The 17997-nt window shown below is 40.7% G+C and overlaps 1 protein-coding gene across 1 annotated transcript; it reads left to right on the forward strand.

Moving 5' to 3' along the window:
- Positions 1-212: 212 nt before the first annotated feature.
- Positions 213-512, forward strand: SCP_1004260 (hypothetical protein; the record flags this gene model as incomplete). The annotated part of the gene is made up of 1 exon (XM_027762291.1): positions 213-512. One exon carries the CDS (start codon positions 213-215, stop codon positions 510-512), a length of 300 nt encoding a protein of 99 aa, XP_027618092.1.
- Between the last annotated feature and the right edge of the window lie 17485 nt (positions 513-17997).

Here is a 17997-nt window from a genome sequence, read left to right on the forward strand (position 1 = left end):
ATAGCCTCGCCAATTTCGAGACTCCGATAGTAAGCAGAATCTTCATTTGCACAAATGAAGGACTATTGAACCCTTCATTCAGATAACGTAAAACTTCTGTTACCATCTATAACAGCCGACTAGTTCTGGTTTCATCTCTATTCTAACTCTATCCTATCATATCTGGGTTCTATTCAAGTACGTCCTAGACATTTTCATTTTTGATTTGCACGATGGCCGACCTCCCTCCCATGCTTGCAGCACTTGCTGCTGCTGTTCCTCAAGAAAGCTTTGTGGCCTTACAGCCGATCCTCGAAGAGCTCCACCACAGGATCTCTCAGATATCCACTGAGGCCGCTACAACACAGGCAAGCATTCTGAACGCTACGCAAATGCAGAATGTGTCCACAGCACACTTCACTGTTCAAGCCCCTCCTTCTCCTCTGCAGACTTCTGCACCAAGCATCCATCCTGCGAGTATCAAGGCCGATCTACCAATCTTCCGAGGTCAAGACTTGGATGACGTCAATTGATAATTGAGGATTATCTTACAGTGCAGCATGTTCCTGTCATCGACTGAGTTACTCAAGTATCAATTTTACTCCATGATGATGCGATGTGTAGTTATATTGCCGTTAAGAAGGAAATGCAGGACACAGGGTGAACAATGGATTGGAATAGGTTGAAGGGGTGGCTGAAAGGCAAGTATGACTCACCGCTACGAATCGAGAGCCTGTGTAACGAGCTACGCAATTTGACGTTCAAAGGAAACCTTGCGCGCTATAGCGAGAACTTCTGAATGTATGAGAGTCAAATCCCTGCACAGGAGATGACATTTGGTGACTGTCTTTCCCATTTTCTTAGTCATTTGCCTGCCGATAGTGCTAGGGATTTACGACACGAGAAGCTGAAGAACACGGAGAAGATGCGCATGAACTAGATCAACTGTCAAATCTCCACCGTGGTTCTCAAAATCATTCCTCGATGTCATCTAGCAAGAAGCCGAAACACTTCTTCCATAGGGACCTGCACTCCTCTACTTTTAGTAATGGCTCTGCGATGCCATCTACTTCACCTACTCCAGTCATGCCATCTGCACCGTCCAATTTGGGACCTGTGCCTATGGAGCTCGATGCAATGCAGCAGATGCTGAGAGGAAGCAACATGCCAAATACTCGGGTATGTTGCTTCAATTGTAACCAGGTCAGACACTTTGCATGAAATTGTCGCGTACCCAAGAAACCTCGACAGCCACAGACAACTCATGCACGCCCTTGCCAAGAGTTGCATGCATTGAGAATGCACTGCTTTTTCCAGATGCACTTCCCCTTCCCATGGAAGTTGACGAACAACTCATACCTGGAGAACTAACCTTACATAATCTCGAACAGATTGCGTGCAACCAATTGGTCCTCCCATCATATAGCATCAAAGTCGCAGATTATGAAGGCCAGGAATGGCATGATAGCGATGTGCTGCTGGATACCAGGTGCGCCCCTGCTTATATTCAGCTGAGTCTTGTTCGACGGATCCATGCCAAAGTCTTTCTAATCGACACTCGCAATATTCTAGGTGCTGGCAGCACGACTACATCCGCCTTTGCCCATTTCCGTTGTTTCAAGTACTTGTTCTATGCCTATGTACTTGATAACAATAATCTGCGGTATGGAAATTTCCTTAAGCGCCATAATGCGCAGCCTTGCTGGCAGAATAATTCTTGGAGATTTACAGCTAAGTTTTCCGACATGTCGACAATCTTGATGCAACATCAGCCAACTTCTGCCGAAATCATGGCTACTCTTCCATCACCCAATGAAGGGATTACGCACATGAAGAACAAGTCTTTTTGTTCAAAATTGAAGGACACCATAAAGAATAAATTTCCACGACTCTTCCGCAAGAAGGTAGGCTTTCCGCCTATATGGAAATGGATACACTCAGTTGCTCTCAAGACAGCTGGTGACCACCGTGATGTGAGTACAACATGCACAAGATGCCTGCACTGCCTGTCACTGATGAGCAAGGGCCAGATGATCATGATGATGGGACAGAGGAGACAGCTAGGAATTGTCCATGCTTGTAGAGTTTGCATACATGCTGACTGGGCAGCACGATCGGTACAATGAGATCATGTGTGCTGTAAGCTTCAAGAAGACTGCAGTCTTTGTAAGTACTTACCTTGAATGTCTTATTGTCAATCCATCTTCAAATCTGATCATTGAATAAATTCCACCAGTATTTCATCTGGCAGCAGTCGGTCTGTGCAACAAGCTGAGTGGCATGAGCAATGATCAGCACAATCCTCTAATGGTAGTATTAAACAGTGTCACAGGCTCCATCACCTCCATGCAGAGTTCTCATTTGTCATGGCTGAAGAAGGACTCCAAACCAGGAATGTGGACTGAGAGTGATATCAGTTTGGTATGCCAAGATTCGTAACTCCGTTTTCAGAAGAGAATCCACCTCCGACATGGGAACAAAAGTTTAGATCACAGCAGCTGCATCCTGTGATAGAAAATGATGAACTGTGTCCACCACCACCACCACCTCCAGACCCTTTGTATGCCTACCCGCAATCACCAGTATGGAAATTGAATGTCGAGAGAGACAATCGATATACCGCTGGTTGGGTCTTCACGTCAGACCTTAATACATTGCACATTCTGATGGAGGAGCATCCAAGAATACTGAAGACTGCCAGACCAAAGGTAGATCCATATATGGAGGATGGAGTCATGAAGATAGATCCCATACCGGGAATGGTTAAAATGCCTGCCAGTATTCCGTTCACTTCAGACTTTGGATGGAAATCTTCACAATACCATAACTGTAGCATGTTTACATACTATAGAGTCTTTGAGTCACTATCCCGACTTTGACGAAATTCAGAAACATGTTGATATACTTCAAAAGTATACTTGGGAAGGCTGTCCAGCTCAAAATGATGAACCTGCAGTTCCTCCGATCTATGCACTTCCAGGTTTGAAGTTAAATAACCGAACTGATCAAGAGACCAGGAAGGCACGCACGAATGCTTTACTAAACAGTTTCTGTGGATGGATCATACAGTTTGGCATCGATAGTAGAAGTAGGAAATGGCCTGGGTATATTCAAACCAGCCATTCAAGCAACAGGAGCTGCTGCTGCACTCTCCATATCTGCAATCACACAGGCGCTAAATGCTCTCTTCTCTCTGATTATACCGAAATGCATCAGTTGCGAAGAATGGACTTGCATGAAGTTCTATCATATTGACAACAACGTTATTGGGTTCGGTGGACTGGATCCTAATAATACAAGCTTGCAAATGAACATGTCTTCAGAATGTAACGGAGGAGAAATGATCATATCTCATTGGAATACAAGGGACTCTCCATGCTGATGGCAAGGATGCTCATGAATTTTGGACACTTTTCACACTGCTATTCAGGCTTCCCCCTGGTAAGTTGACTAAGTATGATAATATTTGAACAAATTCTTATATTTTTCCAATAGGTGCAGACCCAGGTGCTTTTCTGCTTGCTCAACCTGGAACATATATTTGTGAGACAGGAGAGTTGACCCTATTTGTCGCATTCAAAGGCAATGATCTACATGGCAGAAGCGCTCTCTATGCTCCATCAGAAGAGATGCAAAAGTGGGAAGCTGAAATTCTGAAGGAGATTGGAACACACTTTGGTGTGGTCAAACGTGTCGGATATGTTTCATACCCATCAACAGTAGGGGTTAAGCATACTTCTGCCCTGTCTGTTTCACCTCCGGTGGGCTTTGGAAATGAGCCTATTTCAGCAAATTCTGAGCAGAGTTCACATCTAAACTTTGTCGAGCATGGTCGAATCTTCTTGGGAACTGCTCATTCGTTCTACAATAGAATGATACGGGAGCAAGCGATGCACAACTGGAATGTTACACTCAGGCTTCGGAATGTGTTCATAGACATCAATGCCTACTTGGCTAGTCACAGTTATGAAGATGAGAACGGAGAAACACATGCTTGTCTGCCACTTGAATGGAATCCAAGAGACAACCAAGCTTATGTTGCTGAGATGCGATCTCGTGTACAGCGATTCTTCAACATCGCTAACAAGTACTACATGAATCTTACTCGGGATCTGGTATGCAGCTCACACATTCAGCTTACAATAACTGGAAGTGCAGAATCCTCTGTGTTGCCAGTTTCTTCCTCAGGAGATCGTAGACTTGCTACTCACTTAAGTCAACCCGCTTTTAAAACTATGCCATCTCGTCCAGCATTTTCCATGTTTGATCCGAAGGTGACATCTTCCAGTCATCAGGATAACACACAACTCCATGGTACAGGAACAGTGAAGCGACACAAAAGAGGACGGTCAAGCCTAGACTCTAATTTGACCACACTTCCAGAGGAGTTTAATGATGAAGAGTCTGACTCAGAGGAAGAGCTGTCAGAGATCCTGGATTTTGATGCAAAGGTTTGTTTTATACTAATATATTATTGTTCAACATGCTTATCGGAATATTTAGAATAACCAATATCATGTTCGTTGGCTGGGATATGATACTCAGCAAGATTCCTGGGTAAAGACCAGTGATATCCAGTGAGTACTCTAATATGATTATAATAAAAACAAACCTGATCATTGATATTATAGTGCAAGTGAGATGATTCAGGCCTTCTGGCAGGCGAGAGGGCAAGAGGGTCCGCCACTGCCATTATCGTCTAATGAGCGTACTCGAAGAAGACGTCACGAGAAAGATCATGAAAATACTTTATTGGGTGAAGACATCTCCATGAATAGTCTTGAGACAGCTATAGGTGAAGTTAGCTCATTTGCACACGAGTTTACTGTTCAGCGTCTCCCAGAATATGATATACAGCAGTCAAATGAACAAACATCGGAATCTCAGACTATTATCAGTCGACCTACGATGAAAAATCTTGGCAACACTTCCTTAATGACTCTGTTTAATTCAGCATCTCTACACTCTGAACTCAAACAACTTCGTTCTATGCACTCTAAACTAGAATGTCTGCCAAGTGACCTTCAGAATCCAAAGCAGTGGCTTCATGGTCTTATGATACAAACTCAGATCAATGAGGAGATCAAGTCACTACCGGAAGGACAATGGTCTGCTGAGGGTGCCATGGTCATCTTTAAACAGCTGACAGAGATGATCAAAGCATTACCCGTACTCGAAGCTGCTCAAGCATTTACAGACACACTGAATCGTGCACTCAGATGGGAGATTTGCAGAGCATATGTCATCATATTTCGCTGGTGCACAGACATTGGACCAGACTTGGTTTATAATGTGTTTGACTGGTATCAAGAACATGGAGAAGCTGTTATTTGTGCAAAGTATAGCCAGTTTGCAAATGTTGTCATACATATGCTCAAGTATGTGGAAGACTTATATCGGTGCCAGAGTGCTTCGTATATTCCAAAGCTCGAGCAAAGAGAGCAAAGACATCTGCTATTCCACCACCTGCTGTAGAGGGTCAGCAGGCATCCAATGAACCAGATCTAACACTTGCAATAATCCCTCGGAACTTATTTGGCCTTGTACCAGATGCTGGAATGAATTTGGTTTCCATTCCAAAGCTACCTGGAAAGCTGTCGAAGAACAAGTTGCATACTCAGGCAGCTGATATTCTCTTGGAACTTTTATCCCAAATCCTGATTTTTGACCGTATGGGCGAGCACGATAAGAAATACAGGTCAAATTTCCGACGCTCTGCATAGAATAAATCATCGGAGGATAATAAAAGAGAACGTGATGGAATCAAATGCTGTAGCATCAATCGAGGAGCAATTCTTCAGACCATTCTCAGTGTCTTCTCTGGTGAAGATGGTATATTTGCATCAAACAACATAGTCGATATACTGCTAAGCCCTGCCAAGCTATTTCAAAATATGAGCGATCAAGGACTATCAGCGAAGATTTTGAAAAATCCAGTTGGAGCCCTCTCAGATCTGTATGAAGGCATCACCGCTCTCTTAGATGAAGAGCCAGATTTGCAGAAACTGTGCAGGAAAGTTGGAGATCAAGTATGGTCAAATGTGATTCTCTTAGAAAGATCTGAGACATTACAATGCCTTGGACCGCAGCAGGTACCAAAGCATGTCAGTCGCACAGCCAGGAGAGGCTTGGTCAGAGTAATAGAGGTCGTACCAGAAAAGCCCCCACCAGGTCCACTATCTGCAGACACACCATTCCTCGGCGAGATTGGGTTACGATTCCTGAGGTACGAAGTAATCGTTCTTATGTATTACACTGGGTCCTAATATACTCTTTAGTATCGGTTTGTAATGAGCTTACAATAGTCTGAACATGTCATCTGATGTCACTTTGTAACTAGTAACCTACAATAGTTAGATATGTCACCTAGTGTCAGTTTATATGATGCTTACAATAGTCTAGTATACCACCTAGTATCAGTTGGTAAGGGCCTTACAGTAGCCTACAAAGTCATATATTGGCTCCTAGCATGTTGTATAGTAATGTTTAGTAAGCCTCCTACAATGCCTTATTATACTGTTTATTGAATTCTAGTACACCCTCTAGTATCAGTTTGTAAGGGCCTCATAATGTTCAGATATGTCATCTAGTTTGTGTTTGTAAAGGCCTTACAATAGTCTGAAATGCCACCTAGTATGGGTTTGTAGAGACCTTACAATAGCTCAGACTTGCAAGACCTGTTACCATTGTTGTCATAACCTGTACTTATACCAAAAGTCCGAGCTTGTAGTGCTTAAAAGCTGCCCTACAACAGCTACTAATGAAGCTAATAACCTTGAAGCCAAGCTCTATAGTGGTCCCAGGTATACCTGGTGAATGGCTCTTTAAACAGAAGTACTGACTTTGAACAATTTGCTGCATGTAGTAATTATTCAGCCACCAGAGCGCTGAGAATGAAAAAAGTGTCGATGCGCTCAATTTTTTGGATCACATCGACACTTTTTTCGTTGTCCGCTCAAAACCTTAACCAATTTAGGCAAGTCTCTAGCAGCTGGTTCCCACACTTTCAGCCAAACTTGCAGGGCTTGTAGCTCACTCAATTCTACTCGGATTTTGATAAACCCGGTAGGCATTCTGACCGGATTTTTGAGCCAAATCCGATGGTGTTACTGTCAGAACATCAGCATTACTTCCTGTAGTGCTATAATCCATTTTCTCTGTTTTCTCTCACTTCTGCTTGTTTCTTCCGGGAAAAACAAATGTGCACTGCATGTAATAAATAAGGCGCCCTATTTAGGTGCATTATAGGGTGGTTCTACAATTTAACTGGCATTTTTACGATTTTTCTACACTTTAGGCTGAGCATTCTAATCCAAAACTGAGATATCTCAGCCAGTTTTACTCAGACTTCCTTAATTTAAAAGAGTATCTGCACTATTTTATGCATAGATTTTAATAATACTGTCTACATCTTAGATATCATTACAAAAACTGGAAGTGTCTGGTTTAATGATGGGGTTACAACTGGGCAGACTTGTATACTAGAGGGACAAATAGAAAATATGGATTCAACAGTGCTGACAAAGTGTAGATCAAAGATTAGTTCTGTTGTAGTATATGTTAAAGCATGACTGTATTAGATTATAATGTAGCAAAATGAATGTTTAATTATAAAAATATACAACTGTAATACTTTTGAATGATGAGTGTAAAAAAGACTAAACACATGTATCAGAAGTGTAGGCCTAATAGATATTAAAATCAGGAATTGTCCTTGCCATGCGTTAGCATTGGCCCACTCCAAGCAAGTAAAGACCTGCTCTGTTCGTATTCAAAAAATAATGGACAACATGCAAATTCTACATGAATGCAAAGATAGTCGTGATGATGATTTCAAGAAAAGACGTATGCAAACACATAATAGGAAAGACAGTACAAGATGAAATATTGCAACACTCTGAAACTTGCTTGGAGTGGGCCGATGCTAACACACGGCAAGGACGATTCCTGATTTTAAACAGACCTATACTTCTAATATATGTGTTTAGTCTTTGTTTTGCACTCATCATTCAAAAGTATTACAAATGTACATTTTTTATAATTTTATATACATTTTGCTATATTACAATCTAATACAGTCATGCTTTAACATATACTACAACAGAACTAATTTTTGATCTACACTTTGTCAGTGCTGTTGAATTCATACTCTCTATTTGTCCCTCTAGTATACATTTCTGCCCAGTTGTAACCCCATCATTAAACCAGACACTTCCAGTTTTTGTAATGATATGTGCAGTAAAGTGGAACCCACCATAATAAACTATACCACAAAGTCTATACTTCTGATCTTGCAATTCTAACTCAGATTCCCAGTTAATCTGCAGACTGTTGGAGATGAAACACTGAAAATTTGGCAAGGACTCATATTCCAGATTATAAAGCAATGCACTATTATAATTAGGAAAACACGCTCAGAGCATCTGGCAAAAATTGCATCCAGCCAGTCTGTACTTGATCTATTATTGTAGGACCCAAGTTTGAATGGACTATTTTTCCATACTGCTTTGCTACAGTCCCAAATAACTTGTCCATCTGTATTACTCTCAAATTCTGTATCACAATGATCACATATAAGTTTGTAACTCAGAATATCTTCAGAGTGATTCAACATCTCCTGGCATAATGCATAGATATCAGTTCCTTCTGTACCCATTACTGGAAATACCTCAGAGTTAACTTGGTGCAAACTTAGTCTGATTCTGTCTCGTGCATTCTCCATTGTCAATTTGCCCAGTTTAACATCATCAAACACTTTGTAAAAAGCTGCAGGTGAATATTCTGCTGCTGAACATTGGACATCCACCATTCAGGTGAAGTTGTATACACAGCATGTAAGATTGAAAAGAGACTGTCATAGGCACAACTGTATGTTTCTGCATTCCAAACAAAGCCTTGGGGTGAAGCCAGATTTTCTGGTATCATAGCACTTGTAACCTTCTGTTTCTTAGACTTAGAGCCTGCTGCATCTTCACTATGCTTATGCTTAGCACCACGTGCTGCACCAGGATCATTACTCAGAGTAACAAGGCTTTTTGTTCCTGCAGCTGCTACATAGCGGGCTAACTCTAGAGCTTGATGTTCTGCTCGAGTTGGTGTCTTAGTTTCTGCAGTGTCTGTAGTGGATCCTTTCTTTGGTTTCTCCAAAAGTTTAAAAGGTGCAATTTCCAGTGGCTTCTCAATTATATATGGTACCTCTTTCGACCATCTAATGGCATGATGTACTATCTTGGGAATATAATCTTGGCCTTTCCATGTACGATATGCATGTATGACTGCACCACGAGTAGGACCGTCAATAAATGCAGGCAATTTCTTGCTATACTGCAGCCTAGTTATTTCATCTAACAGTTTCTAGTCTCGAAATTCTTGTCTTAAGTAGCTCGTTATGCCACTGGTAAACTTTGCTGGATCAAATCCTTGCACAAGTATCGTACCTGCATATGTTGAACCTCGTGATAGACAAGTATATATAGACTGATGTGTCCAACAGTTCTGAAGATCACATACATTATCTGGACGAGTTCTGCCTTGAGAATTGAAGTCTGTCATTGCAAAGTTTGGAATTACTGCCACTTGATCTCGACTTATGTGCAGGCGTGCACCATTAGGCACCACATAGTCAATCTCTTGTACTTGATGTGTAATAGGAACAACATTAAGAGGTAAGCCATCTAATTGAATAGGAGATGGAGGTGCAGTCAACTTTACAAATAGAGTATCAAGAGCCATTTTATCTTGAGTAAGTGGTCGTGACTTCCAGCCAACTACAATGCCTTCAGCACCATTGGTGACACCACATTCAGTTGCTTTTTTGTTCTTAATCATAACTGGCAGTCCAATACATAGGGACAATTTACCTGGATGATGGTTGGTACAATAGTGTGGCAAGTTCCAGAGTCTTTCCTGCAAGTGTGGACTAATCCTGTTTGATGATCACTTAGGATCTACTGTAGCAGACTTTTTCTTTGATTTTCTCTTCTTGTTACTAGTGTCCTCTGACTTCCAGCTGTCTATAGAATAAAATGTCTGGAGTGTCTGACCAGTCTCTCTGGCAAATTGTGCAGAGCCAAGTTCATTGATTCGATTACAATGTGCATTCAAACTTATTATGATGGACACATTTCTGAATCTTGTCTGAGAGAGTTTAGGTTTGTCCGGACCCCTTTCAGCTATTCTAGACTGGAGCAACTTAATGTCTGCCTTAGTACAAGACTTGTATCTTTCTCTAGTGCTGTTCGTAACTTTTTGTCTTCTTCACTTTGTGACCGCTGACACATGTTCTCTCGCAGACTAACTACAGTAGTGACCTGATGCCATAGTGCCTTGCCAATAGAGGCCTCCTGCTGTGAAGGACTATATGTTGTATGAATAACTGGTTCAATCTTATGAGAATATAATGGACAGTTGTCAACTGCAGGTGGTAATTGTGCAAAGTCTCCAGCAAAAATCATATTAATTCCACCAAATGGTTCTTCATTGGCCATTGCGCACATATGAGCACAGATTTTATAAAGACTCTTGCAATTAATCATAGAAACTTCATCCACAAAAATATAGTCGACATCCTTTAGTCGTGCATGAACTTGACTAAGTTTTGCAACAGACTCTGAGCCATACTGACTCAATCTGAGTACAGAGTGGTAAGTTAAACCAGATATTAATGCTGCAGCTGCACCGGTAGGGGCAATACACATAAATCTATAGCCTTCCTCTTGTGCAGTAAAAAAATCAATTAATGCTTTAATTACTTGTGACTTGCCAGTGCCAGCCATACCACCTAAGTACATTTTCAACTGCTCTCCACTAGACTGAACTGCATGATTAGCAACTATGTGAAATGCATGCTCTTGTTCTTTATTCAGACTGAATTTCTGCACTGTCTGATCAATCAATTGTTGACTATTCTTATTTGATGCCTTGAATGACTTGTCAAGATACGACTGGTCAATAATCTTTACTTGGTCAATGGAATTAACTGGTTCAATAATAGACTGACTAGACTTCTTAGTTGCCGCTTGTGTCTCTTGAGCCTGTAGAATTGCATCACACTTCTCTAGAAGCAATGTTTTCCAAGCATTTCTGGTGCGACTTTGACCAGTTTGTATTGCAATTTCAGGATCAACAAAGCCTGGTTTTTGATTTAGTGGAAGTGCATCCATTGCACCAGAAGTTTGTAGCATGCGCTCTGCTTCTTGCATTTGTGCTGTACGGAATAATGCAGACCGATTTGGTTCATCATACTGGTCCAGGTTAAGCATACTTGCTTCATCAACAAGGTCAGCTCGAGCTTCATCACCATAGTACTCGCTGTCAAAGTGATACAACAAGTCATTATTTGCATCAAAGGGAAGAATGTTTTGGCCCCTTTCTGCCTTTCTTGCAGCAGAATAATCATCTCGTGCATCATTGCATTCATACCTAAGATTGAAAAACTTTAAAAGCTCATGCTGTCTCTTAGTAAATTCATATTGGTTAAAGGAATCATCCCAAGTCACATCACTATTTGCTTTTAACTCAAGTCCAGTTTGCCATGGTTTAAATAAAGTAAGCATATTCATACAATAATCTTCACAGTTTCCTTTATCTCGCCTAGGCAATGCACCACCTACAAAGTTAGGCACCTGTGCATATCGCTCTGCTACTAGTCGCACGTAGTGTGTCTCATACTGTGGGTGATCTTTAGAAAATTGATACCACATGTAAGAGCCCTTGTCTGAATCAGGGTCTGAGGTTGATGTTTCATGGTCTTCTGGTAATTTACCATCATATTCTTCATCTTCAGAGTCATTTTCTGTTAGTGCAATCTTTGGCAGTGCATGCCAATCCCTTACTTCAAGTTTCTCAAGATAAACATCCAACTCTGCAAGATCTTTGCAGGATATATATGGCTCCCAAGTTGTATCACCTAAAGTCCATTGTACACAGAATTTAACTCTTTGACCAATCCAGCGATGATTAGTGATAGTGTTTACTTCAAACTTATTTTCTTTGCCTTCACTATATTGTTTAGACATCTTCTTCTTGTCTGCACATCGAATCCAGTCATACAAACTAATTGACTCAAGTTCTGGAGGCCGTTGCATATAGTCAACAACTGGTGAGATGCCAATATACTTTCCATTACTTTGACCTAGTATGACCTTGTCTGGAACTTGCCGTTCATTCCCTTCAGGTTCAGATGTCTGCCAGGCTTTTTCAACCTCTTTGACATAACTGCGCCAGTAGCAGACTTTAAAGTCACGACTTGTATAGTGGTCTGGATGCTGCAGTAAATATAAACATGCCATTGGTCCACCAATCTCAGACTTTGCTGTAAGAGAGTTTACAATCTTTGTCATAATCTTCCATGCTTTCTGCAGTCGATCTAAGTCACCCTCTACAATATCTGAATTTCGTTCAAATACAGCCTGCACTGCCTGAAATATGGTATGTGTCTTTAATGGAGACTTTGTAATATAGTCTGTAACATATGCAATGACTTAATTGCAGTACCAGACAGCAAGCTGGTTACATCAGTATTACAACGCAGGAGATAAGTTACCACTGGAGTATATCAGTTGATCCAGGCTTCACCCTTTTTCTGATTCAATGCACCAGTCTCAGGATCAACTGTAGTCTCTAAAAATGTATCTCTAGAAAAGCGTGCTTTGCAGGAACCATTCTTATCTATGCATCCTTTATGGCAAGAATGTCTGTTAGATTGATAAATAAGTTCATTGACTACATGTGTGAACTTACACCACCATGAGGAAGATGCAGTACATAGTGAACATATACCACAATTTTCAGAACAAGATGTTGCTACTTTTTCTGGCAGTGTTTCTGTAGGTGGAACATGCATAGGATTTGCAGTAGTCTCTTTTTCTATATGTTCTTGAACATTAGCCATAGTTCCGCAGACATCAATCATCCAATTGCACTGTATTTTGCAGACACTAAGCAGACATACTTTCCTGAGTTTCGCAACTATGATGATCGCATTCGTCTGATTGGAAATAATCCAGTGGCAGGAGCACACTTTTTTAAAATGATGGTTGAGCTGTTTTTAAAGCATATTCTTGGTGTTGGACTTAAGCGTTCTGGGGTATATGGAAAGACCTCCGGTTATTATGGTACTGTAGAGCAACAGGGTCGCCTAACACTTCATATGCATATGCTTGGCTGGCTAGGCTAAAGTCTGCACTTACACCCCAGGAAATTCACAATAAAATATTGGATCCAAACTCAGATTTTCAAAGGCATATGGTGGAGTACTCGGAGAGTATTCATGTTGGATGAAAATGTTATAAACCAGGATGGTGCTCCAAGATATGAGGTAAGTGCCCAAATTTCATTCCGCATCCATTTTCTATTTGTCTTAGAGCCATCCACCTTGCCATCCATATATTCCAAGTCATCTAATATTCTAAAGCATTCCTTCTCTTCATCTGTCTCTGGCTTTACATGACCTTTCTCAAGTCTCTATACCAAGTCTGTCAGTGTATCACTATTCAGACTGAACAAATGCTCTGCAATATCAGTAAATCGAGCCTTGTCAGCAAGCAAAAATCCACCAGTAGTACATTGTTTAATTTGTTCATGATTAAATGCAATAAGTGAAAAGACACGATCAAGCTGAAAGCGCTTATCATGATAAAGTTGCTTCTTATGTTCACGGTCAGATATCTTCTTAAATCCTCGAGTATTGCCAAATCCACCTAAACCATATGGGAATAACCATGGAAACATTCATGGATATAGTTGTGGATTATTATACAGTGATTCAGCCTGTTCAGAATGTCCAACTGCAAGTACCTTGCCGCCTTGTTTGAAGTGTGCTATCACTTTTGCACGAACTTTCTGTGGATCATTCTTGAGCAGTTCACTAAGTTCATCACTTGTCAAACTATACACAGTAAATGGACACTGTCCTTCTAATGTACCTTGGTCTGGCTCGATATCATTTACTGCACTTGACTCAGCATCTTTATTTGACTCTACATAGTGATAGTCCACAATAACTGGAGGTAAATCCTCAGGATATTCCTGCAAATTCTCATATGAAATTTCAAGATCGGTGTAATCCAGATGATTTAACTTCAACCATTTAAGTGCTCCTGCAATGCGGTTATGTCTTACAAGAAAAGGTGTATGCTGAAAATCAGATGGTGTTGGCTTGGCTGGCCCAGTATATATGAATGCAAGAACTTCATCTAAGTCTTCACGTTTAGGTGGAAGTACTGAATAAACCTTGGGAATTGGCACAGCATGACATATGGCATTTGCCTGCATCTTATGCATACCAGAAGAGGCCACTTGCACAACACAGTAATTATGCATAACACGAGATATAAGCATTTGCTCAGTCCACGAAAGGTCTTGCAACTCATCTGGCACTTCACCTAGCCATAGTCCATTAGCAAGTGCATTAACTGGAACTACTCATTTCTGTAGTGAGTGTACACATGCAGTCCATACTCCAACACACTTTGAATCAATAACTGGCCCTTTGAGTTCTTCTATAGGATCACTCTTCATTTTACGCTCACAACGAGTAATATTGAATGCTTCAAAAAGATTCAAGTCAATATTTGCTTCACTTGCAGGAGTTAAATGTGTTATAGGAGTAAGCATTGCACAAACTGCACATCCAGCCTCTAGAAGTTTGTCTCTCATTATGTCATCACAAAAGCCTTGTATCGTTTCAGTCAATAACTGCTTAGATGGAGGTAATGGTGGAAACATATGTTGCTTCTTGTAATTTGTCTCTGCAAGTCTGTGAGCCTTCTGATAGGCAGGATCTGTGGCACAAGATTGTTGTTGCTTCTGCTCTCTAAGTTGATAATCATTGTTCTGGTCTCTATATTTTTTCTGATGCTCACTACCCTGTTTAGACAATGAAGTTACATTAAAAACACATTTAAAGTCTGTGCATTGCATGCAAGAATGTTCAAGCAATATAGATTGTAATACTGCAGCTGAAGTATACTTGCGAGGTAAAAGAATTTTATGTTGCTGACACATTTCCACTAAAAACTTTACAGGTGCTTGATTTACTATAGTTGCAAGCGGCACATTTGCAATTGTATACTGTGATTCATTCTTATAATCTGAGACATCAGAAGTATAAGCAAAGAGCTGAAAACGAGCACCAGAAGAACTACGACATTCAGATACAATGTATGGCTGAATTTCTTCAAAGTGCCACATACGTGCCTTCCTTGACTTGGGTTTAACACCACCACCAATCTGTGTAGATGCAACTTTAGATGCTTGTAATATTAGAATGTGTTTGGTCAAATTTACAGTGTTTTGCCTCCTATAACAAAGACATAATAGTGGTGTCATGTAGTCAGCCTTTGAGCGCTGCAATACAACATAGTCATGTTTGCGAAGACAGTTTTTCATAAGTCTAAGTCTCAATAATCAACAGGTAGTCTGTGGTGTGCGATATGCTTGCACACAAAGGCCAAGTAATGCCTTTAGTCTTATAAGTGTTCGACTTATATCACAAAATCTCTTTGATTTGTGATCAGTGTCGTTATTGCCATACAATCTGTCTCTGATTTCTGTGAGGGATGATGCTAATATCTTGCCATTCCATGGTATGTCTCTTTCTGTGAGGGTGGATGCTAGTACCCTGCCATTACATGGCATGTCTCTTTTCATGAGGGTAGACATCAGTACCCTGCCAATAAATGGCACATCTCTTTCTGCGAGGGTGGATGCCAGTACCCTGCCATTAAATAGCACATCTCTTTTCGTGAGGGTGGATGCCTGTACCCTGCCGTTAAATGGCACATCTCTTTTCATGAGGGTGGATGCCAGTACCCTACCACTACGTGGCACATCTCTTTTTGGGTGGATGCCTGTACCCTACCACTATGTGGCACATCTCTTTTTGTGAGGGTGAATGCCAATACCCTACCACTATGTGGCACATCTCTTTTTGCAATGGTGGATGCCAGTACCGTATCATTACATAGCATGTCACTTTCATTAGTGGACACCAGTACCCAGGTGGTAGTAGATAGTATAAAACCATCTGCAGAAGTAAGCGCTGATGATGAGTCATTACACAATACTACATTACCTGGTGTATTGACCAATGCATGCTGTAAATAGCAAGCTGGATATATGTAGATAGCAATGGCAATTAGCCAAAGAAGAAACAACATATCGGAGTATGCTTGGTGCAACAGAGTTGACGATGGTGGTTTGGTAGCAAAAAGCTGAGACTGCGGAACAGGCAGAATTTTTGAATTCAGCACTCTGGGTTAGGTCTAGCTAGGGTCAGACTATAAATTTTGTACTCCTGGTGTTAATGAACTACATCGTGACTAGACTCGGGGTTTCAAAGTGGTTGTAGTGAAAACCAACGCGACTTGCACAAATAGAGCTCAACAAAAGTGATATAGCAGCCATAATAGGCTGGTGCATCACAATTAGTGAAGTGAGGGAAGCACATAGTAATTCTAAGATGTAAACCTCAGTATTATTAAAATCTATGCATAAGATAGAGCAGAACACTCTCTTAAACCAAGTAAATCTGAGTAAAACTGGCTGAGATCCCTCAGTTTTGGATTAGAATGCTCAGCCTAAAGTGTAGAAAAATTGTAAAAATGCCAGTTAAATTTTGGAATGACCCTATAATGCACATAAACATGCTATATAGGGCGCCTTATTTATTACAAGCAGTGCACATTTGTTTTTCCTGGAAGAAACAAGCAGAAGTGAGAGAAAACAGAGAAAATGGATTATAGCACTGCAGGAAGGAATGCTGATGTTTTGAAAGTAACACCAGCAAATGCGGCTCAAAATTCCGGTCAGAATGCCTACCGGGTTTATCAAAATCCGAGTAGAATTGAGTGAGCTACAAACCATGCAAGTTTGGCTAGAAGTGTGGGAACCAGTTGCTAGAGAGTTGCCTAAATTGGTTAAGGTTTGAGCGGACAACGAAAAAAGTGTCGATGCAATCCAAAAAATCGAGCGCATCGACACTTTTTTCGTTCTCAGCACTCTGGTGGCTGAAGAATTACTAAATGCAGCAAAATGTTCAAAGTCAGCACTTCTGTTTCTGGACTAAAGAGGCGTTCACCAGGTATACCCGGGACCACTATAAAGCTTGGCTTCCAGGTTATTAGCTTCATTAGTAGCTGTTGTAGGGCAGCTTTTAAGCACTACAAGCTCGGAGTTTTGGTATAAGTACAGGTTATAACAACAATTGTAACAGGTCTTGCACGTCTGAGCTATTGTAAGGTCTCTACAAACCCATACTAGGTGGCATTTCAGACTATTGTAAGGCCTTTACAAACACAAACTTGACATAGCAGAATATTATGAGGCCTTTACAAACTGATACTAGAGGGTGCGCTAGAGTTCAATAAACAGTATAATAAGGCATTGTAGGAGGCTTACTGAACATTACTAAACAACATGCTAGGAGTCAATATATCCCTTTGTAGGCTACTGTAAGGCCCTTACCAACTGATACTAAGTGACCTATTAAACCATTGTACGCATCTTATAAATTGATACTAGATGACATATCCAACTATTGTAAGGCCCTTATAAATCGCATACTAGGACATTTAGTAGAGAGTACTAGACACTATTGTAGGTTACTGGATATTCTTACAAAGTGACATCAGGTAATATATTCAGACTATTGTAAGCTCATTACAAAGTGATACTAAAAAGTATATTAGGAGCCAGTGTAATAGGCTATTGTTGACATTGCTGAACATTACTAGACAATATACTAAGAGTCAGTAGGCGACTTCATAGACTATTCAATAGTACGGCCCTTATCAACCCACACAACTTCTCAATGTATAGTGGGACATTGTAGGACACTTACACATTATTAAATGGTATACTAGGAGTTCATACAAGATGTCATAACAATTTCTTGTATACATTTTAATACATTGTTATAGGCACATTTGTAACAGTTTCTAGTGTCATGTAGTGATTCTTATAGGTAACAATTTTGTAGTGATTCTTGTAGGAACATTTGTAACAGTTTCTAGGGTC

This window comes from Sparassis crispa (assembly GCF_003851025.1).
Source record: "Sparassis crispa DNA, contig_000009F, whole genome shotgun sequence".
NCBI classification, from domain to species: Eukaryota; Fungi; Basidiomycota; class Agaricomycetes; order Polyporales; family Sparassidaceae; genus Sparassis; species Sparassis crispa.